Source organism: Pteropus alecto, unplaced genomic scaffold, assembly GCF_000325575.1.
Source record: "Pteropus alecto unplaced genomic scaffold, ASM32557v1 scaffold73, whole genome shotgun sequence".
Classification (NCBI taxonomy): domain Eukaryota; kingdom Metazoa; phylum Chordata; class Mammalia; order Chiroptera; family Pteropodidae; genus Pteropus; species Pteropus alecto.
Genome location: NW_006436284.1, coordinates 5177589 through 5204791, shown reverse-complemented (window position 1 = coordinate 5204791; position 27203 = coordinate 5177589). Strand labels below are relative to the sequence as shown.

General features: G+C 43.5%; 1 protein-coding gene across 1 annotated transcript in view; it reads left to right on the top strand.

Annotated features, from left to right (window-relative positions):
* The first annotated feature begins 14350 nt into the window (after positions 1-14350).
* Positions 14351-27203, top strand: part of LOC102885741 (chondroitin sulfate proteoglycan 4) — a 40990-nt gene continuing 28137 nt past the window's right edge. The window contains exons 1-2 of the mRNA XM_015589837.1: positions 14351-14357; positions 15693-15794. Coding sequence (XP_015445323.1) covers positions 14351-14357; positions 15693-15794 — 109 coding nt within the window. The remainder of the gene's footprint in view (positions 14358-15692; positions 15795-27203) is intronic.

Genomic DNA, 27203 nt, shown 5'->3' with positions numbered 1-27203 from the left:
CAGAAGAATCTTAAGGAAAAACTAGGTAAAACAGGATAGTGATCAAGTGACTTGATAGTCATCAAGTAATACTCATCCGGACATCTCTGGTGGCAGTTAAAGCTCCTGGAGAAAGTATATTGAGCTTTTCATGCTGCCACAGTGCAATTTAGTATGTTACTAACATTTTTAAAAATAAATTAATTAATGTTCTGGTGACAATTCACATCTTGCTTTATTTTTAAAGTATCCTTTGTTTCTCTAGGCTGTGTAACAGGGCTACAGTACTAATATAATAATAACCCCTGGTTTCACTCCATAAGTGAAATCTCTAAATCCTTAGAGGTGCCCATTGCTGCAGACTGAAAAATGATCCTCTATATTTTTCAGGGGCATCTGGGATCTGACCTGTGCTTACTAATGGTTAATACTTCTCTTTCCTTATACCTCTATTACCCTTACTGGGGCCCCCAGTCTCTGGGAAATGAGGCTGTTCGGTGTCTTGGCCAAAGCTGGTCTAGGCATCAGAGAATGGGTTTATGTCCCAGCTCAGCTGTGTGGGTGACCATGCACCTGCCCCTCTGTGCCCAAGACTGGTTCACAGTTAAATTCTCTTCTCTTTACGTTTTTGCCCGTGGCAATCTCACAGCTACAGTTATTAGTCTGTATAGGTTCAGTAGTTCAACGTTCATTCAACAAATATTTACTGACTGCCCAGCACTGTTCCTGATACTTGCTGAAATATACATACACATACACGTACACACACACAACAGGAGATGGACAATAAACAACAATAACTTGATAAACAAAAAAATATGTAGAATGTCAGAGAGTGATAAATGCTGAGGAGAAAAACAAAACAGGAAAAGGAGAATCAGTGAGGGGTAGCAATACTGTCATTTGAGAGAGGGGTTGGAGGAAGTCTTGACGAGAAAATGATGTTTGAGAAAAGTCCTAAAGTAGAGAAGGGAGTGAACCAGGAGGGTCATTGGAAAGAGAGCTCCAAGCAGAGGAGACAGCCAGGACAAAGCTGGGGGCATGGACCATGAGCCTGAGCAAGCCTTTGTGAGCATTTGGGCTTTTACTCAGAGAGAAGGAATCCATTGCAGGGTTTTAGCTGAAGAGCAATCTGAATTATGTTTTAGAAGGCTCACATTGCCTACGGTGTTGAGAATAAAAAGGATGGGAGGGAGGGTTGCAAAAACACAAACAGCCAAACCGTTAAGAGGCATCTGCCATAATCAGGACAAAAAGTGATGGTGGCTCGGACCAAGTAATCAAAACTTGAGTGATTTTTAAGTCACTGCCAATACAATGGGCAGTACGACTCCCAAATATACATCTTCATTTGGTCTCTTTCCCAAGAACTAACCAGTCCCACAATTTTCAACTGTACCTGGACAACTCCATCTGGATGTCTTTTCAATGCTCTGAATTTATCATGCCTCTACCCTTCCCACTCTAATCACTTTTCCTCTTAGTACTTTTTCCCCTGGACATAGAACCTTAGAATCACGTGAAAGTCTTCCTCACTCTCACATGTAATAGATAAGTCCTAAAGATTCTTTCTGCATTGCCATTTGAATCCACACTTCCTTTCTAGTCCTACTGCCATAACTGTAGTTAGACTTCCTTTATCTCTCTCTGGAAGATTCAGTTCCACAGATACCGAGTGCCTATTATGGGCAAGACCCTGATGGAAATGCAGGGAGAGGTTGATTGCACTGCCACTGCACAGAGACCATAATGAGATAGGAAGCCTCCAGCTGGTCACACAGCAGCACCTACAAAGCTTGGACCCCAGGTTCTTGATTACACCAGCGAGGGAGCTGGCGCTCACAGCACCCATGAATGCTAATCCAGAAGAGGGAGGCTTGATCGGTATTACATCTCTATTGGATCCTGGCTCTTGCTGAGTGCTTCTTTGGCCTGTAGCATAGAAGACCCACAATCATTATGCCAAAGAGACAGAACTTGCTGTAGTGGAAGGACCATAATCATTGGATTTACAGAACTCAGAGCTTGAGTCTCACCCATTCTCTCCAGGCCTTTGATGAGTTGCTTAATGCTCTTCAAGCATGATTCCTGGAGTTTAAAGAGAATAAATATAAAGTGACTTGCACAGAGTCAGCATTTGATAAACAGTAATGAATACTGGATGTCAATTTTCCCCCCTTTGATTAACTTTTTATAATACCATTAGATTCATATACCACACAGTTTTTAGACTGTTGTTTTCTGCATGGTAATTTACCTTTAAAAAGCCTCAAAGTTGTGAAAGTAATGTATGGGTGTGTTTTTAGATATATATATATATATATTTTTAAGCTTTTGATGTTCTTAAGCCTTTTCACCAACAGAAATCACCTTTTCTTTCTTTAAAGACAGCAAATGGAAAGAAAGTTTTTTTTCATCTTTTTTCTTTTTAGATAATGCAGTAAATTTGCAAGTATTAATTATATGTCTGAAATGCCCCCTGGGCTGGGAAATAGGAGTTAACAAAGATATATTTATCTCTCGCTTTCAAAAGTCTTATACTCCAATGGGAAAGAAGATTATATTCATATATGAAACAATTAGAGTAATAAAATTGCAAGAGAAAAACTGAGCAATGAGATGATCATTTGGAAAAATAAAAAAAGGCTCTGTGGAAAGCACAGAACTCACACTGAGTACCAAAGATGAAATTGATTGGCTATGTGGAAGGTGGGGAGAGGGAAGTCCAATTTGAATTAATGATGCTCTGTTTTGTTATCTTTAACTCTCCGTAACAGTCTGCTTTCCTATTGTATGTCTCCTTCTGAAAATTCTGCATGAACACTGATATATTCTATTGAATTCAGAAATTCATTTTAGGGCCTTTATGTAGCCACTCCTGCAGGAGCTCTCTGCAACACCTACCTAGGGAATTTCAGCTCTCCCTGTCATTTACTGCTATCTCCCTGTTGAAAGTAGGACCTGCATTAGGCAAACAGCCTGATAAAGAAGCTAGGGTCACATATCAGCTTTTCTTTCCTCTGGGAGTTTTTAAACACCCAAGCAAAGCAAAGTTTTCCCCATGGAACCCAAGCAACTTAGGTTTCCAGTTTGAAGTCAGAAGATTCCTATTATGCAATTTGTTCCCACTATTTTTCTCACTTCACGTTGGAATGTTGATCTTAAGCAACTGTCTCTTCTACAAAAAATACACAGAGCATCTTTTAACACAATATCCCTTTTCATTTCATTTGGCTGGGTAACTTCGTAAAAGAGAATTTAGAACTTGTCAAATGAATCTTGGTTCATCTCACTTGAATTTAAAGAGACTAGATTACTGTTTCCCTTCCTTTTCCTAGAAGTGAGACCTAAACTCAATCTTATTTCATAGAACTTGTTGGACATAGTCTGGGTCCAAAGACGGCACTTTAAAGTAGCAGGGGTCTCTTTTCTTAAAACCTAATGGCGCCCTCAAGTGGTACGCTCCATTTCAAGATCCTAAATCTTGACAACCCTTTCAGAAGTTTTTTTTCTTAGAAACTGGAGAACTTATTTTTTCAATAATCAAAGCTATCAGTTAGTTTTATTATCTTTTAAGATGGCTATCAAAATTCTCCCTTATTAGCTTCTGATCCCTGGAGCACTGGAGATGTTTCTTTGCTACATGCTGCCATGAGAACGGAACTTCAACGCACGTACCAATGCTATAGACACAATTGATGGTTCCTCAATGCATTCTCATGGAAGGGTGAGTTGGCTCTTAGATTCATGCTGAGTTGATATTTGAGCAAGGGAGGGACTTAAAAAAAACGGTAAATGTTTGGAAACAGCGTAGTGTGGCCTTCCGCCTACACATGCAGTTTCAAGAAGGCGGGATGACCTATGCTTCATAAGGTAGTAAATAGTACTGAATTCTTTGGTTTTCTCACGCATGTCAGTGGTCAAGTTACTGGTGGGATGATTGAACCACTCTGGTCATTATTTTTCAAGGCTTACTTTGAACATAAAATCTTTGAAGCATTGTAAGTAGATGGGTTCAGAGCTTCCCACAGGCTGGCAGCCCAATATCTGTTTCATGGGTGTTTTAATACTCACGTGGCCCAAGGCATCAGCTTCCTTGAGGCAAGGAAGCACTGCATCTCCCCTCACTCAGTCAGGCTGAGTGGTTTGATCAAAAGTCAGCACAGGCCTAGCCTGGCACATGTGAACATGGTCGGTGGTCTGGAAGGGCAAATTGCTTCACAATCAGCCAGAGGAAGAACCCAGAATGAGTCTCAGGCTTTCACTTTCCAAATAATTTTCGCATTTTATATGGACCCCACAAAAGGGTCAAAGCAATTATCTGAAAGCTTAAAAATGAGATGAATAAGAAAGAAGAGCTTTAATAATGTCCCTTCTCTGCTTTGAGAATAAAGGATCGATTTCAATAAAGTGTCATGGAGATTTATGCACAAAGAGGTTTATTGGTTTCATAGACACCAGAAAAGTTTTGTTGTTGTTGCTAAGCTCTCTGATATTCCCAGGACAGCAGAGTTGATACCACTTTAGTTATGGGAATATAAATCGCCGTGCTGACTTGGTAGACGAAAAGAAGCTGGAAGAGACAAGAAAGAGAAAACACAAATTTTGGAGTGTGTTTAGTTAGCACAGTAGAGAAAGAGTTCCCTGGTTCTCACACTGTCTCTTCAGGAAAGGGAGCTGTGTACTCTTGCCACACAAAGCTGTTTCCATAAAGTTAACAGACTAGAAGATTGTAGGAGTTTCATCATGAAGGAAGAAGCCTCATGATCCATGCTTTCACATAAATTTGTGTGCATGGGGGGGAAAGGACAATATCCGTAAAGGACAGGACAACCCTTTTAGCTTTTCAGTGCAGTGCTGAGCAAACAGTGGGGAAAGGATTGAGACCTGGAGATTACTGGGATTTAGGCTCATGATTCACACTGGCCACTGGAGGGCGTCCCTGTGCAATTATTATTGCCCACAAGCCCAGACTCTACTTCAAGTCATACAATTGCAGTGTCAGATGTATTGAAGGATTTCTCAGCTTCAGCACTGTTGATATTTTAGACCAGATAATCTTTGTGGTGAGACTGCCCTGTACATTGTAGCCGTGTAACAGCATATCTGGGCTCTAACCACTAAGTGCCAGTAGCCTCTTCTCCCTGCCCCCGTCATGACAAAAACTATTTCCAGAAATTGCCAAATGTCCCCTGGGGGAAAAGTCAACCTTGATTAACAAGCATTTGTGTACTGAATGTTGGTTTGAGGCATCAGTCATTCCATCGTTCTGAGGCGCAAGTCTCATTCCCTAAACTCTTGTTTAGCCTGGCGTTAATGGACAAACTCATTAGAAAAACACAAAAGTTGCTCTGGCCAACTTCTGCCATCATTTCTCAGTTAAACCCCAGATACAGGGCTCCCAGTCTGATGTAAGTGTAAATCTTACCTGCTCTCTGTCCCCTCTCTTCAGAGCCTCCTCCTCCAGCTCCAGTGACAAGTGCGGACTACAAGGAGGTAAGGCATTTTGTCAACTAATTTGCACTAAGCTTTGTATTTCATCGGGAATACTTCTGCATCATTACACTGATGGGTAACACATTTAAATGAAAGAATTGCCTGAGAGAAGGTGTAGTTTAAATGTAGTAAATGACTCTCTAACAGCAGAATTCCAAGCACCATGGAATCTGCAAAATGGGAATATTAATAGTATTTATCTCATAAAGTTATAATGTGGATTAAATAAGTAAAGCACTTATAACCATGCCTGGCAAAAAGTAAGCACTCTTAAAATATTAGTTATTTTGTTGTTATTATTTTTATTATCTATCCAAGAGGTGTGTTTTGGAAGAGGCTGGCTAGCCTACCAACTTCCTATAAAACTATTCTTGTCTCTAACATCTAATCTCCATGCCATGTCCAGATACCTGGTACAGACCCTCCAATGCAGCAGAGCTCAATGCCGAAAATCAGTCCACTTTTTAGTCTTCCCCTTTAAGTCACCTTTGAATGTTGCACCAAAAATCATTGAATAAATGCATGAGCTATAAAGAAAATGGAAACAAGTTTCCATTTTTCGTGTATGAAGCACCTACACCATGTAAGGTGCCGTGAGGCTATCTAGAATGTTAGACATAATTGTATAATAAACACATGGACACAGCAGGGTGTAATGAGAGTAGTGGAGAGTACAGGGCGTATGGGACTGATGAGGCGGGAGAGCGGACTTCCCACACAGAAGTTTGCTGGGAAGGGCACTTGGGGACTGGGAGCTGCGGGGGTGGAAGGTAGAATATTCTGAGCCTTTATTTTGGGCCCTGAGTTATTGTTGTGTCACCAGGAAGCAGCTGCCCCTCAATCAGAGTCCAGTGGAAGTTTCACGTATGCCATTTTCACAGCAACGTCTGTAGAGTCCGAAACCTCAAATTCACACAAAGCCCAAATAGCCTGTTTTAAACCTTCCAGTCATGCTCCCTGCATTCGTGTTCTCGCTGGTTCTGAGAAATGCCCCATGGAGAGTAAATGAACCAAATCACAAGTTTTGCTGAGCCTAAGAAATAGGAACCCTCATGAAAGTGCACAGCTAAGGCCTAATTTTCTCAGTCCCTTCCAATTCAAGCAGAGGGGTGTGTGTGTGTGTGTGTGTGTGTGTGTGTGTGTGTGTGTGTGTGTGTGTGTGACATAGACAGACAGAGATTGATTCCCATTTGCTTCCTCCCTTGGAAGGAAGATGAGGGTTATCCATAAGTGAAGGGCATTAGCAACAGAAAGTCAATGTTTTAGTCTTTGAATTAATGTACTTTAAAATAACTTGCATAAACAGTGTGCCTTTTGTGTGCACGTTAACTCCAATCTTCATCCTAAAGGTGATTAATAATCTTTGAAACTCACAAGGTTATTAACTAGTTATGCAGAATCCTAAACAGAAACCTAAACCCCAAGAGCAGAATTTCTTGGCACTTAACATATTTTTATTGAAAGAAAACCTAAGAGGCTATCATAAGAGATATGGGATAATTTTAAGTGGTGACATCCATGGTGTGAGATAGAGTTTGACTGAGAATATTTTAAAGGACTCACAGTCCTTGAATGAACAATGTTTAAGAATCTAACAAACCCAAGACTTTAATAACTGCTTTCCAGATCCCAAATCCCTTTGCCCTGCTTCTGCTGGTCACAAAGAAGACTTTATCATTGAACTTGACCACAAAAATGGGCATTTGCTCACCTTGGAATGGGCCTATCATATAAGGGTGATCATGTGAACAGGGCAGAGAGTGGAACCTCTTCTGCTGCACACAGGCTGTGGGACTGAATTGTGACTTTGGGTAGAATTTGTCCTTTTCATTGTTCTGCCACCTGGTAGTGAGCTTGTGGTGAAGGGGATGTCTAACCCAGCCCACTCACAACCACCAGAGGATCAGCTTCTGATATTTACCAAAAAGAACTGGACATTTCCTGAATGGCCAAATGGACTTTGGCCAGTTTGCAACAGAATAAGCAACCCTCTGATGGCAGGTGTGGGGATGGGATGCTGCTGGTCAAGACAGTTTATTCAAAAGTCTCATTTGGGAATATAGACTTTTGGCTTCCTGAGGAGGGGTACACTGAGCTCCCATATTCTGTGAAGTGAATGATGAGTGAGCTATCTCCAGGGTCTCTTAGATCCTAAGAAGGATCAATGAGGAGTCTCAGAGCAGCAGACACTGTGGGTTTTTCATAGCTGTTTTTGGGCTATTGCTTCATCAGATGACATTTTCCAAGTAGCCAAAAATGGTGGGCGCATCGCAGATGCTCTAGCAGAGTGTCTGGCACAGGGCTGCGGAGATGGGAGGCAGCATGGCATCATGCCCAGGGGTTCTGATTTCACAGAGACTTGGCTTCTAGTCTCGACAGTCTTACTAGTACAAGAGGAAGAGAAACAGGAAGGAGATTCCCAACACATCCTGCAGGTTCTTGAGTCAGAGCTCTCTAGATAACAGTCCTTTCTCATAGTGCAAAACAGAAGTGGTCACCTAATTACTGAATAAGGAGAGAAGATGGGGTTACAGGGCTAGAGGAATGAGAGAAAGGCAAGTATATTTTAATGCTGTCACTTGGAATGCCATCTCCCACAGTTTTGACAACTGTTTCTGCGACTCTGTGTGGCTCGTGCTGATGGACTAATCTTGAATATAATCTTGGCTGAAGGAAGTGCCTCACATGGCCCTGATTCCCCAGAGCTGTCTCTCAGGGGTAATAGAAGAAAAGTCCACTGGCTCCTATCTGCTCTAACTTTCTTCCTTCATTTTAAGGCCTTGTTCCTTGGTGCTCTCTGAGTACAGTCCTTGAAGTGGCTCTCACTGATTGATGTGTCTGTAGGGGATCCCGAGAAGGAATGTACTTAGGGAGGTTGCCTAGTGTAGGATCAACTTTTCCTTACTACTCAACTCCAGACATATTTAGCGTCTTGTTGTTCTTCAGAGCTTCAGACTTCACCAACTGCTATTTAGGGAAAGGAAGTAAAGTCTAGTAAAACGATAGGTTGCTGATGTTTGCTTAGAAACCACTGCAATCTCTTTAAAAAGCATGTAAGCATCATTCCTTCCACATGGCCCTTTGAAGTTTCCTAATTTATGACTATAATATTTCCCATCCTCTGGTAAACCCTCGATTTCCTCTCCCTTGACTATCATAAGGTCCCTCATCCCCATCTGTAGATCACAAAAGCCCCACACCCTTCCCAATACATAAGGCAATTCTCAGCTGGGGAGGTTGTGACTTAGGTTACATCAGTAAGTAAAAGCAAGTCTGTAATTTCAATGTTTTAAGGGTTTGGGCTGTTGTGTTCGCCCAGTTTCTAAGCACCTCTTTTCAGCAGTACAGCCCTCACTGTGGTTTTCTTTCCCACAGAGGAGTAAACTGAGAGAGAGATGGTAGAGCGTCAGAGGTGGGTGCAGGTCACATGGGCTTTGTAGGGCATTGGGAGGATGTTGACTTTCCCTCTGAGAGATCCCTAAAATCGAAAACTTATCTCGTCTTCTTACCTGTGTGTCCTAGAAGCAGCATTGATATATGTCATTTATCCACACGCTATCCAATCATCAGAACTTTCAAAGCACTTGAATTTCTAGCCTTTCATTTCACATGCCTAGAAAATTTCCAAATGTGGGTCAGTACTGTACCTTTCCTTCTTTGTATCTGCCGCATGGTCTTACAGGAGAAAATGACACAGTTGTGCAGGTTGACAGAACGTTACTCTCTCTCTCTCTCCAGCTAGGACCCTGTTTAGAGTAAGTAGATACAATAGATAATTACATCAGGACAGTAGGCATAAACCAGGACTGTCTTGAACACACAGGAATAATGGTCAACCTACTTATAAACAATTTTATATAACAAAGGGGAAGAGAAGGAGGATCGGACCAAGGATAATTCCAAACCTTCCAGTCCTGTGTTGAGCCCACTTATACTTTGCAGACACCTTTCATCCCACTTCAAAGAGAAAATTAAGGCTACCAAGCTCAATTCCTTGAGCTCTGGCCTATAAACTTGCCATATGCCCAAGTCCGTCCCCACTTCTTCTGCTCTTGTTCAGGAAATGCTTCTACCTGCATCTGGACCCCATTCCCCTCCTGCCTCTTCCAAGACTCACCTCTAGCATTCCCTGCAATGTTCCATCTCTCCTTCTCTATTTATCCCCACTTAAAAGCAAGCTCTAACCCTAAAAACCCCTTTCCTGATATTAGGTTCCCCTCGTCCTACACTCTAACTGCATTTCGACTCGTTAGCCCAAACTCTTTGAGGCACTATGTGCACATGTTTCCCCTTCACATCCCATCCATTCAGGGCAGTATAATTCCTGTCTCCGCTGAGTAATTGAAGCTACTCTCATCAAGGTTAGCTTGATCCAAGTGGCCAAAACTACTGGACGATTTTCATCTGTATCTTACTCGACTTCCCTTGATACCTTTGGCTTTGCTGAGCGTTCCTAATGAATTCCCTTGACTCTCTCAACGTCTGTGAAACTGGGCTCTCTGGTTCTCTTGGTGCTTCCCTTAGGCAGCTCATCTGTGTCTCCTCTATGGTCGGTTGCCACCAGCACATTACATGAACTGATACCATATGAAGATATAAAACACTTGGCTGTTTCTACTATCTGCAGATGGCACCAGAGACCCAGGATCATGAACAGATGGACCAGAAAGGGCTGTGGAAAAGCTGGTGATCCTCTGTATTTCTGATTTGAAAATCTTCAGTGCTCTGGATCTGAAGAAGCCATATGGCAGAGGGGTCTTTTTAGGGTACTTTTTTTTTTTCAAGTCTCATCCAATTGTAGGGTAAAGATAAGATTGAGTCACATGTATAACTTGCGTAAGGGGGAGGCCAAATGCAGCAGCAAATGGTTCTTTGGAAAGCGGAGTTCAACAATTTCAAATCAATTTTCTAGTTCTAAGATAGCTGAAAATAGTTTCCTGTGGTGTCTTACATTCCTTTAACCAGCGTTATCAGAATGCAGCTTTGTGTTAGAAACACAAGTTAAGCAGACTGTGTCTTCCCCTAACAAGGCCTGGTGCCTGTTGATATTGCATCTGAGCCCCTGCGTCTGTTCAGTGGGTGGTAGTGGCAATCTCTTATTTTCTAGTTGCTGAGAAGTCCACAGATATCCTGTGGACATCTAAATGGCCATAAACTACTTTGGAGGTTTGGGACTCAGTGCAAGGCTTCCAAGTGGGGCCCGACTCTGTCAGGGGCCTGGTGGGTGGGCTTGTGGGCAGCAGCTTACCACCCACAGCTGGACGTGTGGAGCTCTCATCACTTAGTGAATGACTTTACATGAAAGCCTGTGGCCTCATGGAGGCTTGATTCTGAGTGAAGCTAAGCAGGAGACAGGGCAATCGGGAAGATTACAGGAATTCCCATTGTGGTTACAGACAAGAGCCATCTTTGTGTGTTCTGTGTTACTGAAAGGCCTTTGTAAAAGTTCTTTTGTTCAAGGCATCATGAAATGTCAGAGCTGGCAGGAACCCCAGAGAACAGCAAGCCCCACCTTCTCATTCTTTTTAATATAAGTTTTGAAAGGCAGATGGTGATTTGGTCCCCATAACTGCATCAAGTTATGTGATTCCAAAATTTTTTTACATTCCTTCAATGATAAGCTATTCACTGCTGGCAGCTAAACAAGAAATGATAACCAAGTGAAACACAAAGGTTTTTGAAGCTAAATTCCTCATACAGTCAGCTTCCAGGACATCCCCCATTTTTTTATTAACCCTTTGCCAACTGACTTCTGTCCTTACTCTCTACAGAAACAGTTTTTAAGGCATCACATCCTCCTTCCTCCTGGGTTTTTACACCATCTCTGTCGACCCATTCTTCAAAGTCTTGCTTAAATACCAAAAAGGGCTCTTGCGTCTCTCATGTTTATCCTATGCAGTCTTTGTTCTAGTTAAGGCCCTTTTAGTAAAGTTCTTTTCCTTGCAAGCAAACTAGTGTGGCAGAGTAATTTTTTTAAGTGAAATAAATCTCTGCATCCCTCTACACCCAGCTATTGCCTTTTCCACTTAGTCATGTCATGTCTGAACAGTATTCTTCGAGGAAGGGATATCTCACTTTGCTTAAAGGCAACAGGAATAGTTAGTTAGTATCCCAACATACTGCCTATCGTCATGTGCTGAGCACATTGCACGGACGATATCATTTAAAACATCCCTATGGACTACATCATGTCCATTTCTCAAATGATAAAACTGAGGCACAAGGGTTAAGTAATCTGCCTTGCCAAGTGGTGGAGCTGAGATTATGAACCTCTCACCACTCACCCAGTCAGGGGCTATAGAATCCAGAAGAAAAATTTGCCTCCCTAAATGATGAGGCTGTTTGTTACTCAAACTGCTCTATAGCTACATTAGTATTCTCTCCATTCTCTACCGTTACTTGGGGACTGTCTGGCCTCGAGGGGAAATGGGAGTGGAAAGAGCCTCGGTTCTTGCAGAGTCAGACGGGCCTCACTCCAGTCCTCTAATTTCTAAGCCTTATCCCGACCTCTGACCCCAAACACACCACAGTTTCAATATTATTAGCTGTGGACTCTCTTTTGGGGGTAGAATCTCCTATGAAGGGTTTATCTTCCTACAGGTTGAGAGAGAGCAGAAAACATTCATACTTCCCCACTTGGAAAACATTTCCTGCTTTCTACTCAGAGCAGATCTCTTGAAAGATTTCCCTTGGGCTAGGCAGAGCCCTCCTCTGACCAGGATGGGAGACTCTGCATGTACCGCTGTGCTCATGCCAGGGTGCCGTAAGTTGGGTGGATTTTGCAGGGTAATGAAAGGCCTCTTGGTTGCTGGAGGTAGTGGGTTTGACTAGAATCACTCTGTTCCCCCCAGGAAGAGGTTCTGTTCTTTGAGAAATTCAGAATCCTTGGCAGAGGCCCTGAGGAGATTCTTGACTTTCCTTAGACAGCTTCCTAGAACTCAAAGTACTTAATTTCTGCAGCAAACTCTAACAAGGCTTCATTTGCCCTTTCTTCCTTCCTTCTGTTGGCTTCCTAGGAGATGTAAAGCTTCCTGAGATGTGTTTTTGAAGACTGGTATTTCTGAAGCCAGCAGAGACTGCTGAGAGTCTGCTTCACTTTTGCACATCGATTCCCACTGAGATCACAATTGTTGCCTCAAAGAAATTGACTCAAATTTGAAAATCTTTTAACTAGTCTGGGAGTTAGGTAGGTCTTCTGAGAATTATTTTACTCTTGAATAGGCCCCTTAATGTAGAAAATACGAATCCTAGTCTACATCTCAGATTTGCAAGAATGATAACTTTATATTTCAATAATTGAAACTCATGACTTCATATCTTGTTCCGCTGAGTGGCTAAAACTCCGTTTTGGTCTGTTCAGTGTTCCCCCTTCTCACCGCCCATCAGGCCAAGAGGAAAAGGATTTCTGGCTTGGGGGACAAGGCAGTCCAGGGTAAGTGGTCAGCGTGGTGACATTGGTGGATCCTAAAGAAAGGCAGAGTCCCGTGGAAGCAGTAAAATACCCATATCTAGATTTATAAGCCTAAGAAAGACAGTAAGACCCCAGAAGAGAAAAATGTCTGTGTGGCGAGTCTTGGCAACCAAGGCCTCACGCAGCCTCACGAAGAGAACTATGCTAGAGGTGGGCCGAGAACATTCCAAGTGGCCTGGGAAAAACAGAAAAGTTTGCTGGCACTTGACAGGGCCATTCAGGTGGGAATGAAGCTCTATCTATAAAGCTTGCATGGACTTCTGAAGACCACGTGGGGTGAGGAATGTCTCTGTGAGCCCACACAAGGGTGTTAGGGAGTGATAACTGCCACACTCCTTTTCCCAGTCACCCCTGATGTGCTGGCACTATGTAAGTCCCATGGAACCTCAACACAACCTGGGGAGGGAGATGCAGGAGGAAAAAACCTCAGTGGACTGAGATATAGTTTTGCATCTACAGCAAATTGGGAGGTCAAAACAGAAATCAAGTTGAGTTTGGGAAAAATATACAAAATTATTATTCATGCACACCTGAATTTGTGAATCTAGAGTTCTATACTGGCTCTGATAAAGGTGGATTTATCAAAAGATCATTTAAACAAAATTCAAGAATTATATCTAGGCTTCGGAGGAATGAGAAAGCCAACAGGCAGCTATTGTCTGTGCTCTGACTGTCCTTTACAATCAGCTCTTCTCTGGGACATGATAGCAATCTCCTCTCCACAAAGAATGAGACAGAGACAGATGGCTTTCTCTCTTGAATCATGGCCCCATTCTTCCATAACTTTGGTGAACATGGATCTTTGGTTGGTGAGTAGGTTTGGCTTAGTGAGGAAGGAGTCATCTCCAAATGACTTACTGGTTCTGTGACTGTCACAAAATTATTGCATTCTTAATGTCACCTGATTGAAAGTTTTGAGAAGGAATCAGCTTTGATACTTTTGTTCCCCTGGGTCATGCCCTTTAGACTGGGAGCCCATCCTGGTTCAATCCTTTGGGGTTAGAGAGTGAGGGGTCATGTAAATCAGACATGGCTGCTCAAGCCAGTCACATCATCAAAGGTGTGTGAGTTGGACAGTTCTAGAAAAGAGTCTTGAGCCCTGTTTCTAATTCACCTTTGTTAAAATTACTGCTGTACATGCCTCATACCCTTCTCTATAGTGCAACTCCCTTGAAAACATGGACTCTAATTCATCTCTCTATGCTCCATGACATCTTTTGTGTGCCTTTTGCATTTGAGCGAGTTCAATGAATCTTTGTTGAATAAATGCACATATCTCTATTCCTATACCTCCATTTCTCTGTACTTTCATTTCTTGATAGTCATTCTCTGCTTTCCGTAACTTCATTTCTGAATGAACAGTTCAGGTTAAAACCTGAATAGAATAATTCTTGTTGCTGGGGCATGGCAGGTGAGTGGCCACCATGTGAGTGCATTTTTTGAGCAGACAATACGAAGAAATATCCTTATATTCACCATGTTTACAACTGGGCTTTCCCTAACAATTGTGCATCTTAATTTCTCATTATTTTAGAGCCATCTGAACTGCTATGGAAATTAACTGGAGACTACATTCAATTTTTGAAGCATTAAATGATAGATCAGAATTAATTTAAAGCAAGTGGTTCTCTACAGGAAGATAATTCCTAGTCTCTCTTTGACATTCTGAATGATTTTCCTAAATTAAAAGCTCCAAGTTTATTAGCAACCACTGCTTTGAGTAAAATTCAAACGTTTTAAGTTTCTCCCTGTGCTAATTAAAAGAATTCTATCTAAATGGCAGAACTGCCCTAATGCCAATGGTGACAAATTAGAATCATAAAATTTGAGCCTGAAGAGAGTTTACAGATCATTTAATCCAGCCTGTTCATTTTATAGGGGAGGAAATTGAAGCTGGCATAGGGTACATGACTTGTCACCCATATAGAGGCAGAGCTAAAACTCCACCTACCTAGTCTGGGGTTCTTCAGCCCCAAGAAAATCAAAACTGCTTAAGGAAGTGGAGGGATGTTGGAGATTACTAATATGGTATAGTATTGTGATTTATAATAAGAGATGTATATTTGGTTTAGTTTATGCAGAGCTGTAAATGATGAGCAAGCCATAATGGCTAAGAATAACAGGTTTGCGCACAGCCTGGAAAATCGATTCTTTCTTGTCTGGTTTCTGTTTTTAGCTGCTTGTCAGCCCAACTGATGGCTCACTTCTTGCTTGCCTGTCAGACAACAGTGATAAAGTGCATGGCATTTCTGGTGAGGGAGGGTAAAGAACACACGGAAACTGGAAAACATAGATGAGTGAACAGGGGTAGAATTCCAAAGACCCAGACAGTTTTACAGGTTCCTGCGAGGGGCCCGGGGATCCCTAGCCAGACTCTTCAAGCTACTCTAGAATCCTGCTCTAATTTAGTTTGCAGCTATAGATCCCAGAGAAGAGAAGGGAGTTGTGTGAAATGAGGTAGTTGGACTCATCCACCTTAGGCACAAAACTGTTTCAGATCTCGGTGGGATCTCTCTGCTTCTTTGTCACTTGGCTCCATGCTAGCTAGGACCTCAAAAAAAATCTTAATCCACACAACAACTGTGGTTGGTAGGAAGTATTGTGAAGCCCATTTATAGAGAAGAAACAGTGTGGCCGGCATGGTATCAAGGCTCTGGGTGGCCAAGGTACTTCTCCTGGGGCACTTGGAAAAGATGGATGCAAAGCCAGTGGCCATATTCTCTAACTATAACATGTCTGCTTCTAGATCGAGAGGTCTCAGAAGCTCCTTCCAACAGCAACACTTTTAAGTTTTGTGATTATGTGAGTATGGGGGAAGAGAATACTCCAACTACCCACATTAAAGCAGGTAACTATTGTGGGCAAGAAGAGCTCAATCCTCTAGGATACCATTTAGAACCCCCTTCAGCATTGTCCCACTGTTGAGCAAGGAAGCTTGGATATTTTTTCCACTAAGTTCCTTCTGTCACTGGTTGAGAACTGCTCCTGCAAGCATTCACTTTTGCCTGCCTTGGGCACACATGGACATCCATACACGGGCCAAGCGTGTTTCTGGGCCTAGAGTAAGCTGTCATGCAGAAAGCTGCAGGAGCTCGCAGGAGAAAGTCAACAGCATGTAAGGTAATCATGCTGTTGCCAGAGGAATCATGAGCGCCAAAGGAATCTGAACTGGGGAAAAGTGTCCTTCACACTCATGCTACAAGTCCATCTTCAGTCAGCTGGACATCTACTCTTTGGCTCAGGGCTAGCAAATTTATGGCCTGCAAAATATACACAGGAGTTAGTATGATGTAAAGTGTGCTTGGATTAAAGTTGATTAAAGCTCTTTTGGTCATAAGTAACAGAATCCAATCTGCACCAGCTTAGGTTAAAGGGGACTTCACTGACTCTGGGAACCGAATTCCAGAAAAGGGAAGAGCTGCCTCCCCCCCACCTCCCAGCCCATGCTGTAAATCTTCTCTGTGTCTGCTTTCTTTTCTTATTATGGGCTAGCTTCTTTGAAAAAGCCAGGATTTGGCTACCTATAGCTTCTCTTCCTTCCCTGCAGAGAGGAGCAGACCCTCTTCCCTTAGAACCTTTCCTGAAAGTTTCAAATTGGAACTGATTTAACACAGCTCTGCAGCAAGGCCCCGCTGCCTGACCAATCACTGTGGCCATGAAAGTTGATGCCAGCTCCCATTTTTAACATATGGTGGGGGACAGGATGGGGGCAGGGAATAGAGAGCAGTCCCCCTAGAGAAGGAGGGTGAGGCTCCCAGGAGAATGGAGGGCTGCTGGGCAGAGGAAGCATATCTGCTCAGGAGAAAAACAAATCAGATTATCTGTTCAAGAAAAGGTCAAAATTGGATTCTTTGCTTAAAAAGCACTTTATTATAGAACTAAACCAAGTAAAGACAGGGCAAATGAAGTCATCTTTAATTTTATTAGGGAGAAAAAAATATCACTAGCATTGATTGCCTTTGTCGCACAAGCATTGGCATTTTGTCAAACACCAGTGTTGCATAGGGGGTAAATGTGGCCCAGAGAAGCTGATTTAGAAGGCCCTGAGCTCTTGTCTGTCAAACCCTGTCCTTGTCAGGCCCTGTTCAAGTCCAATTTTATAAGAAGCCTCAGACCTGAGTAAGGCTTTTTCTCTCCATGAGCACGAGCCCAAAATCAGGATGTGAGTGTTCCTGCACATGACGCTTGGCCTGGATTAATTCATCGAACAGACAGTTGCTCTCAGTATTCAATGAAATAACTTGAGGGACTGTCCTTTAAAATAAATTAAAACATAAGACTCATATTTGAGAAGGATTATGTCGTTTTTTTTCTCGTCCCGTTCTCACTCATTCATCTAACATGTATTTGCTGGTGCTCATGCACCAAGAATACACTGGGGATACAGCAATAAAAAAAACAAACCACCGGTCCTCCTGGAGCTCACTCTGGCCAGGGGTACTGGCTTCCTCAAAGCCCCGTTAGGATGCTACCCTCTGCATGAATCCTCCCTCCTACCAACACCTCCAGCCTCCATTTGCTCGCACACTTAACTCCATCGCAGATCTCGCCAGGCAGTACTGGGGCCACATACTCGGTGCCCTCTGGCGAGTGCTTGGGCGCTGGGCGCCCCCGCAGCAACCCCGATTGATTTCAACGTCAGCGCGGGAAAAAGACCGGGCCTGCGCCACGGATCCGAGTGAGGCTGAGTGCTGATGGGGCGCAACAGCTGCAGGCTGGAAATGGCTCTCCCCGCCCCGGTCCAGCCCCCGAACTGGTTGGGGGCGGCGCCCCTAACCAGGCTCCGGGTCCAGGCCACCGGCAGGGTGGGGCCGGTGCAGGTAGCTCGGCGGCCTCCGGGAGTGAGCGCCGTGAGGCCGTTTTTTTTTGGGGGATGGGGCGGCTCGGGGCCCGCCGCCTCGTCCTGCTCGCCGCCTGCCTGGGGCTCTGCTGGGCGCGCGGGGCGCTCGGAGGTACGCGCCCCAACTTCCCTTCCCCGTCCCTGCCCAGGCCGGCCGCGCGCGGATTCCGCCAGAAGAGGGTGGGTGGGGAGCAGAGCAGAGGGCGTGGGCAGGGATCCCCTGTGCTCCGGGGGCTGGTCCCGCAGCGATCCCGACTTTAACTCTCGGGCCCTGCTTTCGTTCCCGAGCGGGGCGCCGGGGGAGGAGACTGCTCCGTCCCGCGCAGAGACGTCGGCGCCGCGGCGGAAAACCTCCAAGTCCCGGCTCCGCGGGGCCGGGCCCCTCCGATCCCAGCCAGGCCCGGGAGGCACCGGGAGGGGCCTGGTCCCGACCTCCGCGCCGTCCGCGGGTGCGCGGTTTCACAGCGCTTGACCTGGTTGCGCTCCGACTAGCAGAATGAAGGATTCCTGTTATCTTCCCCGATGATTCTTTTCAGTTCTGCTCCTTACCCAGGACCCGTGAGGGTGTCTGGAGCGCACGTGACCGTCACGGTTTTGGGGCCTTACCCTCATGTCCGAAATCCTTCGGTCGCTGGCCTCCTGTTCCCTATGACCCTCTTCGTATTCGCTTAAATTATCTGGGCCCAATTCTTTGAAAGTGCTTTACATTTCTACGGAGGTTCTCAGAAGCGAAAAATTGCCATTAAATTGTAATCATTGAGACTTTTTTTTTACACAATCGAGCCCTGCATTTGGGCCTTCCCACACTCCGTGACTTAGAAATTTAATTCAGTTCATCAAAAGATTTCCTTCGAGACTTTTTTAGAGAACACATTTTAAATCAAAGGCCTTCTATCTCTTTATAGTAATTGGATTAAATTCTGGACGCTTATTAATTCATTTTAGGCCTGGCCAGTGTCATTGCTGACGGTTTCACTAGGAGCTGTGGAGTAATGTTCCAGCCCTGAGCCGCCTGTACTGGTGGATGCCTCCCTCTTGAGTATGTGATCCAGGGTCTCATTCCAGCTCCTCCAGCTCTGCTCCAGTCCTGCTGTTCCGGAGCGCCCTTCCAGAGATCCTCCCTCCACACCTTCCTCCTTCCTTTCTTGTTCCTCCTCTTCCCCTTCCCCTGCCTCTTCCTGCCTGGCAGGCAGGATCCACTGGGCCAGTCTGGGAACTGGAGGTCTGGGGCTGCTTTGACGGTGGCTTTGGTGTGGCTTTGAAGGGGAAGGTGTGAGCTGCAGGCCAGAGAGATCTGAGAGGACAGCGAATGGTATTGGGGGACAGATTGGGTGTGATGGGTGATGAGCGAGTGATCTCAGTGGTCAGTGTAGGGTGATGAAAACCCCTGGCTTTGCAGTCGGATGGACTTGGGCTTCAATCTGGTTTTACATATATTTACATATATTTCTTCTCTAGGTCTTGATTTTGCATCTGTAAAATTGTGATAGTAGCTTCTGCAGAGAGGCTTGAATAAAATACTATGTAAGACCTCCTAGCAGCCTGAGAACTACTCGATCAATGCTCAGTTCCCTCCTTTCCTACTCATTACCCTCTTTCCTTTTTTTCTGTGCAATTAACAGGTATGCGGCCAAGGATCAATGGGTAAAATATTCACTTAGGGATTCAGAGTGTGGACAGAAGAGATTGACTGAATAAAAATTCCATAATATATACTTTAATGCATATAACTGTTCTTCACCCTTAGGTCTGATTGCGTGACAAATATCGATACCAAACTCTTACCAAAAGCTACTTTACAGCACTTTGAAGAATATTTTATTGAGTGTGTGATCAGCCAGATATGTGATCTGAATTTAGGTTTCTTCCTTACCTCTTTGGGTGATTCAGGCTATGGCTTTGAAGAATCTAATTGTCAAAGACTTGGATTCTTAGAGGACAAAAGATGATGTGTCCTCACTTGGCGAGTCTTTCCACAGCAGAAAGTCACCTTTGGTAAACTGATTGTCTCAGTAATATCTTCAGCATACACCCCCAACATAGCTCTATTTACAAATCAAATATCAGTACTACTGTCACCAGCCACTTTCTCAAGGTATATATACACTTAGCACTAGACCCATGTTGTTAATAGTTCAATAATTTTTCATTTTTTTCATACCTTCTTGCTGGTTCCTTTGCATCATTTGTATATATCTTTATGACTTGTTTGCTGGATTTTTTTTTAAATGATCCTTTTTGTGAGGATCTATTTAATTATGATGAGATAATATAATTTTAAACCCAGTTAATCAGGTAAACCCACGTGTGGTGTGTCACTGAATAGGGAAGGAGAGTGAGGGCATCCTTCTACCTTGTAGAACTTCTGCTTCTCCCTAAGGGAGACTTGTGTACCCAGCAGGGGAGACTCACATGCCAGCTGAGGCAAGATGCCAATCAATCTGTAAAGTAGAGATGAATAAAGCTTCAGTTCTTATTTATTTGTTTTATAGATGAAAAACAACCCCAGAAGTCCTAATATTTTCTTCCAGCTCTGCAGTGAATAATCTTGGCACCTCACTTCACCATTTCTGCCTGAAGCTGTGGTGCCCAACCAGCAGCTGGTATGGCAGGAGGTGACATGGAGTGGGGGATCATGGCACTGGAGCATCCTTACCCCACTCATGGTTGCTGTTGTATGGGAATTAATGGGTCCTAGAGTGGCCTGAGAGGCTGATATTTGAAGGGAAGCCCAAAAGCCCAGGTTTTATTTAAAATTTCTTTTATTTAAAACAAAATTTAAATTTAATTTAAAAAATATAGTTGCATAGGTTATATAAAACACAGACAAAACTCGTCCCCTATACTTCTGGGTTCCTTTCCAATACTACTACTTTATTTACCTTTATATTTCTGGCACTTAGTCCAGTACCTACAGATGATAGGTGCTCAGTAAATATGAGTGACTGAAGGACAGAGCCCCTGGGGATTGTGGTGGGCAGAACTACATGTCACCCCACCACCACCACCACTACCACCAGAAATTCACATCCTAATTTCCAGAACTTGGACTAGGTGACTTTACGTGGCAAAAGGAACTCTGCAGATGTGAACAAATTAAGGATTTGGGGATGGGGAGATTATCCTGGATTATCCGGGTTGACCTTAAATGCTATCACAAGGGTATTTAAAGAGGAAGGCACAAGACACAAGAGTCAGAGTCAGAGAAGGAGAATGTGATGGGGGAGGGGGTCATGAGCCAGGAAATGTGACAGTCTCTAGAAGCCCCAGAGCCTCCAGAGGAATGCAGCCTGCAGACACCTTAATTTTAGCTCAGTGAGCCCCATCTTAGACTTCTGCCTTCCAGAACTCTAAGACAATAAATCTGTGTCATTTTAAGCCATTAAATTTGTAGTAATTTGTTACAGCAGCAATAGGAAACTTATGCAGGGAGTTTTTGTCCTAGTAAAAGATAATAACAAGGGCCATATAGTTCTGATAGTCAGACGATGGCACATGGCATCAGAGAGGAATGAGGGCCTGTGGGCTTTAGGGAAGGTTCTGTCCCTGTGGAGTGTGAGGCTACGTCCAGCACTTACTCCAAAGACTGTGACTGGGACCTGGAAAGCTCCCAAGCAGTGGGGTAGCAAATATGGAAACGCATGTCACGTAAGTGAAGCATCCAGGATAGGACATAGGCTCTGTAGTCACTAAGAAGGGGGTTGTCGGCTCTACCTGGGCTGGCCAGGGACCAGAACTGCTTCACTGCTCCTTTCCAGGGAGTGCTACAGGAATCTACAGATTCAGCAAGTACAGATCTCCCTAGAGTTGCGTGGGTCACGATCGGCAGGGCTGTGTGCAGCGGGCCTGGAGCATGCCCCATTGAGAGGAGGTAAGGGAAAGGGTGTCAGTGTCCTCTGCAACCCGAGCAGCTGGTGTGGAGGCTAATATTTCAGGAATGAATGAAAAATGAGAGCCTGGTGGGCCCTGCTCTGAAACAGCAAGAATTCCAAAGCTGTAAATTGCTCTGGCTCTACCTGGAAACCCAAGATTTGCATTCTCACAGTGGCCCTGGGCCTACTACCTGCTCCACCCTGTCCCCCCACCTCCCACCCCCTACCCCAAAGTGTCAGCAACACCTTAAGCATAGCAATGTGGTGCCAGAGGCTCCCTTCAGTCTGTGCACTCCCCCAACCCCTCAGCTCAACATCCCCTCAACTGCCTGCTCTGCAGCCATGGAGCCAATATCTCCTTGCTCATTTATTTTGTTCTAATTTAAATATTAAGAGACTCAAAAGTTTTGTTGGAGAGACTTTTAGAACTGTCCCTGTGGGGATTTGCTTTCAATGAATAAAGAGGTTGGGCCTCTGACAGCATGTTAGTTGTGTGTGCTAAGTTATTTCATCTTTCTCAGAGTACTCTGGATAAAGTTAGTTATCTCTTGAATAAATATCCCACTTCAGATTGATAAAATGTGCACCATCGATAGCATAGTGAAACATGGTAGAGATTCTTAAGAATAGAATTGTAGGGCAAAAAGTGGCTTTTTTTTCCTAGTAAGTTACTCCACTCAAATGACAGCATGAGCAAGAGCTGCTGCATAGTGTTATGAATCTCTCAGGGCTTCACCTTAGGATTTTGTATAATGCAAATATTTTAGTGGAGTAGTTTTGTTTCTGTTGTTTTTTTTATTTTAATTTTAAATATAAGCTCCTATACGTATCATATATCATCTGTAGAACATATTTGGGAGAAAGGTAATGTGTAAAGGGGTACAATATAAAAATGCTCCCAATATTATATTATGAAAATATTATATTATAAAAATTAGAATACCCAATTCTGATTTTCAGTGAAAGCAAACAGTTCTGAAATCTTTTTTTTGGAGTACTTTCCCAGTAAGTTTGCATCCTACTACTCTTGATTCCCCTTCACACAGTCACCAAACTGATCTTTCTAAAATACAACATTTCTTCCCAACCAAAACCCACTAATTCTTCCCCACTGTCTGCAGAATAAGGTTTGACATTCTTAATATCGTTTGTAAGGCCCTCCTGGTGAGCGGGCCCCTGCCCAAGGGGATCCAGTTGGTCAGTCAGCCATTTCCTCAGTTCATTCAAAATTTCTTGTCATATATGCACCAACAAAACAAAGCAAAAGGAAACCAAAGCCTCTCTTCCCAGAGTCTCCTTCTCAGTGAGGAGACACCCAGCCAGAAATCTGGAAGGTCAGAAATCTGGATTTGCCCCCTTGTTTTCTCCCTTTCCCTTCCCTGAGAGTCCTTAAATATCTCTTGAGCCCACCTGCTTCTCCCCATGTCTGCTCCCCTGTACGCACCATCCCTTTTAATTCATTCTTTGCATCTCAGCCAGTCTCAGCTTCTAAATTGCAATTTCATTGTGTCGTTTCCCTGTTTGATCCCTTTATGGCCCTCTTTGGATCGAGTCTGAACTCTGATTTGGCTTCCAAAACTGTCATTTATTGAGTGCCTACAATGTGCTGTGCACTGTTGTAGGCACTGAGAATCGAGCAGCAATCGAGACTAATAAATGCTCTTGAACGAAAAATCTTACATTCTATTTATGCTGGTTTGATATTGGGGCTGAATAATAACCAAGAGAACAAATAATGAAGGTAATGAGAGATCATGATAAGGGCCCTGAAGGAGTAGTCACCCACTGGGTGGGTACATTTGCAAGCATGAATGAGGGTGTGTGCGCACACTTTAATCGGGAAGGTCTTTCAGATGAATGCACTGGCATTTGCCCTCTGACTGTTTGCCCCCGACCCCTCAAAGCTCTGCAACTTCTACCCTGGCCAACACTCCTCACACTATACTGGACCTTTAGTTCCTTGCAGTCATCTCTTTCCTTCCTTCCTATCTCTCCCCTCTTTTTTTTCTCTCCTCTTCTCCCCAACCCCTTATCAGCTCTTCTTAGAAGCCATTACCTGAGGGCCTTTACTCCACCCTCCTGTTAGGTCAAGTGCTTCTATTTTGGTCTACATTTCCCAGTTAATAACTGAGCAACTGTAATTGCTTGATTAGCAGTCTATCTCATTCACCATTGAATCTCCAGTACCAAACACTTGGTATATTTGTGGACAGAATAAGTGCATGTAGGATGGGACTCTTGAAACTGTCAGAGAGAGACACTTTATGATTAGATTGTTCCTTTCCTCATATCCCAGATTGACCCCTAACAAGCTTCTGTTGTACCAACTGTCTAATGTCACTTGGGTGCACTCATCTTTCTAAGCAGCTTTCTCCTCTGCTAGATTGCAAGCCCTTTTGTCTTATTAATTCCCTACCTTAAACTCCTGATAGTACCTGGCACATAGTAGTTGCTCAAATAGTAAAAACAAAACAACAACAAACAAACCTCCAAACAAACACAAAACCCAAATCAAACAAAAACGCAGGAAGATGTAGTTTAGAAGAAGCAATGGGAACCAATTCTAAAGTAAAGAAAATAAACAATCACCCACCTGGGAGAAATTAGAAATAGAAATGCTAACTTGCCATGAAAAGAATTTTACCCACCTTACTGCCAAACTTTGGCTTCCATTCAACCATTTCACGGTTTATTTAAGCACACACGTTGCTCCGATTTTTGTTCTCCTTGATTTGCTACACACATATAATACTGAAATCATACCTTTTCCTTCACTGCGGATAGGGATCACCTTTCTTTCTCTAGGAGCCAGTTTTACTTGTGCTTCTATTTGCTTTTCATTGTTATTTTGAGGCACTTATTGGGGCCCACAAAAGTTGGGGTCAGTTCGGAGGTAAGCAAGGAAGTTTTAAAACCAGAAGTTTTAAACTTGCTTCCTTGTTTTTCCCTTGAGGCAATGGAAATTTCTAGCCACCAGCTGGGGCTGGAATTGATTTAGTGCCAGAGAGGTGAACCGTGGGAAAATATAGGAATGTTGTTTATTAATGTTACTTAGTCATTCTCAGCGGTAGATTTTACGATTTAGAAAACATTTCCTGGTTTTGAAAACTTAACAATACAGCCTCTAAGTCTGTCAAAAATTGGAGTGGGGGGATTCAGTAATGGGAAGGCCAGGAGGATAAACGAGGATAGCTAGTGGGTTTATAATTGCTGGTGTCAACTATATGACCTTATCCCTACATTCTAGTTTTATTGAGTTTAACTATTAATGGCTGTTTTTAGCTAGAGAAAAGGGCACTTGTACATATCTGAGGAAGTCTGTAGAGATCACAATCATCTCTGTATCAACTTCGTATCTTGGTAAAAACACTAGATCGGTGGTTGAGAATGCTTGTTTTTTTGTCTTAGCTGTGTTTCAAACTAACTATTGACTTTACCCAAGTCCCTATGCCTCTCTAGACCTGAATTTACTCAACTATAAACTAAGGGTCTACTAGGTTAGTTTAGTTTGGTTTAATAAATGCTTGCTTGCTGTCTGCCTATCTTAGGTATGGTTCCATAGAGAGAGAGGGTTAGGCAGGAGTTCTTGTGCAAACTAATTATTGAGTGAATACTATAAGGAGACAACCGTAAGGAAGTGAGGATGCAGGATAATAAGTCAGGGGAAGCGCCCAAGCAAAGATGTAGTTTCAGTTGATCTAATCTCAGCCTTATCTCTGGAGAGCAATATGCGTGGCAACACATACTTCTACATGTTTTATGCATCTGTTTCCGTTATTGGCTATAGGTTGCCCTTCAGGGCAGGGGATATAATTTTACTGAAATGTCTTGATTTTTATTGTTACTTTGAGGCACTTACTGGGGCCCACAAAAGTTGGGGTCAACAAAGTTTATTTGTTGGAAGATGTGTGCACCAATCTGTTAAAAGGGATCTAAATGGGGCACTGGCAGAATCTATTATATCACCTGTGTTCCAGGTACTGTGCCAGGTATTGGAGAGAGAAAGATACAAAAGATATGGTCCGTGATCATAGGAAACTCATGGAATAGTGCAGGAGATAGGTGAATAAACAAGTAATTTTAATACAACATGCTCTTCATCATACACCCATTGTGGCAAAGTAGGGGTGGCAGATGACAGAGGCTGGCCGTTGCCAAAGGGCCAAGTCATTTTGTCTGCCTGATTGTTTAGTACCATTTTTTGGTGGGTGTTTTCTGGTGGGCATGCAATATAATGATATTCCCACTTCATGCTGACATTCATGCATCTATCCCAGATCTCCTTGTGCCTTTTCATTCAATCTGTCTCATTCTAGGTTCCTGACTGTCTGCCTGGGCCATTTACCGCTACTATCAGTTTTTATGTATTCTAATCTCAGACCACTTCTCTCTCATACAAGATGGTTTATGAAGTATATCACCCCAAATTCTATTTATTTAGAAGATTTCCCATCTATTTTTCATGGCCACCCCTAAGAAGCACTATAGTGCAGTAGGGGTCCATTTTCAGCTTGCACCCATATGATGAAGTTAACTCCTCCATGAACCAAGCTCAGGTGTTTTGTTCCTCCATCGGCTGGTAATAAGGGATCCTCATGCAGCCATATGTGTGAGCTGAGGAAAAGGTGCTGGTGCAAGAATGAGAATGACATGGAGCTACCATCTCGTGTAACTTGCTTGTGCCTCTGGCCCTATTCATGCCGTATCCTGGATATACCACTTCCATCCCTTGAATCTCTTCTTCCATCATCTGTCTTGGCAATTCTGTCATGTCTGTCTCAGGGTGGATCTTTGCAGTGTTTGTGCTTCTAGGAGCCACCTTAGCAGTGAGTTTATACCATTTGCCAGCATGTTATATCCTTTCCCTTAGGAGAGTACTCCGAAATCTGTGAATTCTCTCTTATCAACCTTATGTTTCCGTCCTCTTGATCAGATACCCTCAGTCCCATGTGTATTCTCCTAGCTACTGGCAGTCCATTCTGGGCGGGTCCCCCAGCTCCTTTATGGTCTAGTCCCTTTCCTCCCACATCAAGCCCAGCATGTCCCCACACAGGTTATGTTGTGCCTTAACCTTTGTTTCTGGTCTAGTGGTCGGGAGGAAAGATGGGGACATATCATTAGGGTTCACATGTTGCTTGTAGGAAGAAGCCTCTGCATCTTCTTTAAGCACAAATAGTGCCATAGTTAATATGGAACTAGGTCAATTCTGTGGGTTACGAGGATTCAGAGGGATCTAAGGACCCGAGATATTTGAATGCGTCAATCCAGTGTCTCGATTCCATATATCAGGGTTCCATTCTTTCCCAGCCAGAGCCATAGCCTTGTCAAAGCAAGCCTGTCTTGGTTGGGACTTTATTTGGAGCTCGACTACTCTGTTGATTAATTCCTGTGTGGAAGTCTCACCTTTCTCTGTCCTCCTGCTATAAGAGATGAGAAAGACTACCAGGGAAATACTCTGGCTTTCGCATTTAGCTCGTAATTGTCAACTAATCTCTTCTAAATTTTATCTTTTCCCAAAACTTGATTCAAACTTAGCAATAGACAC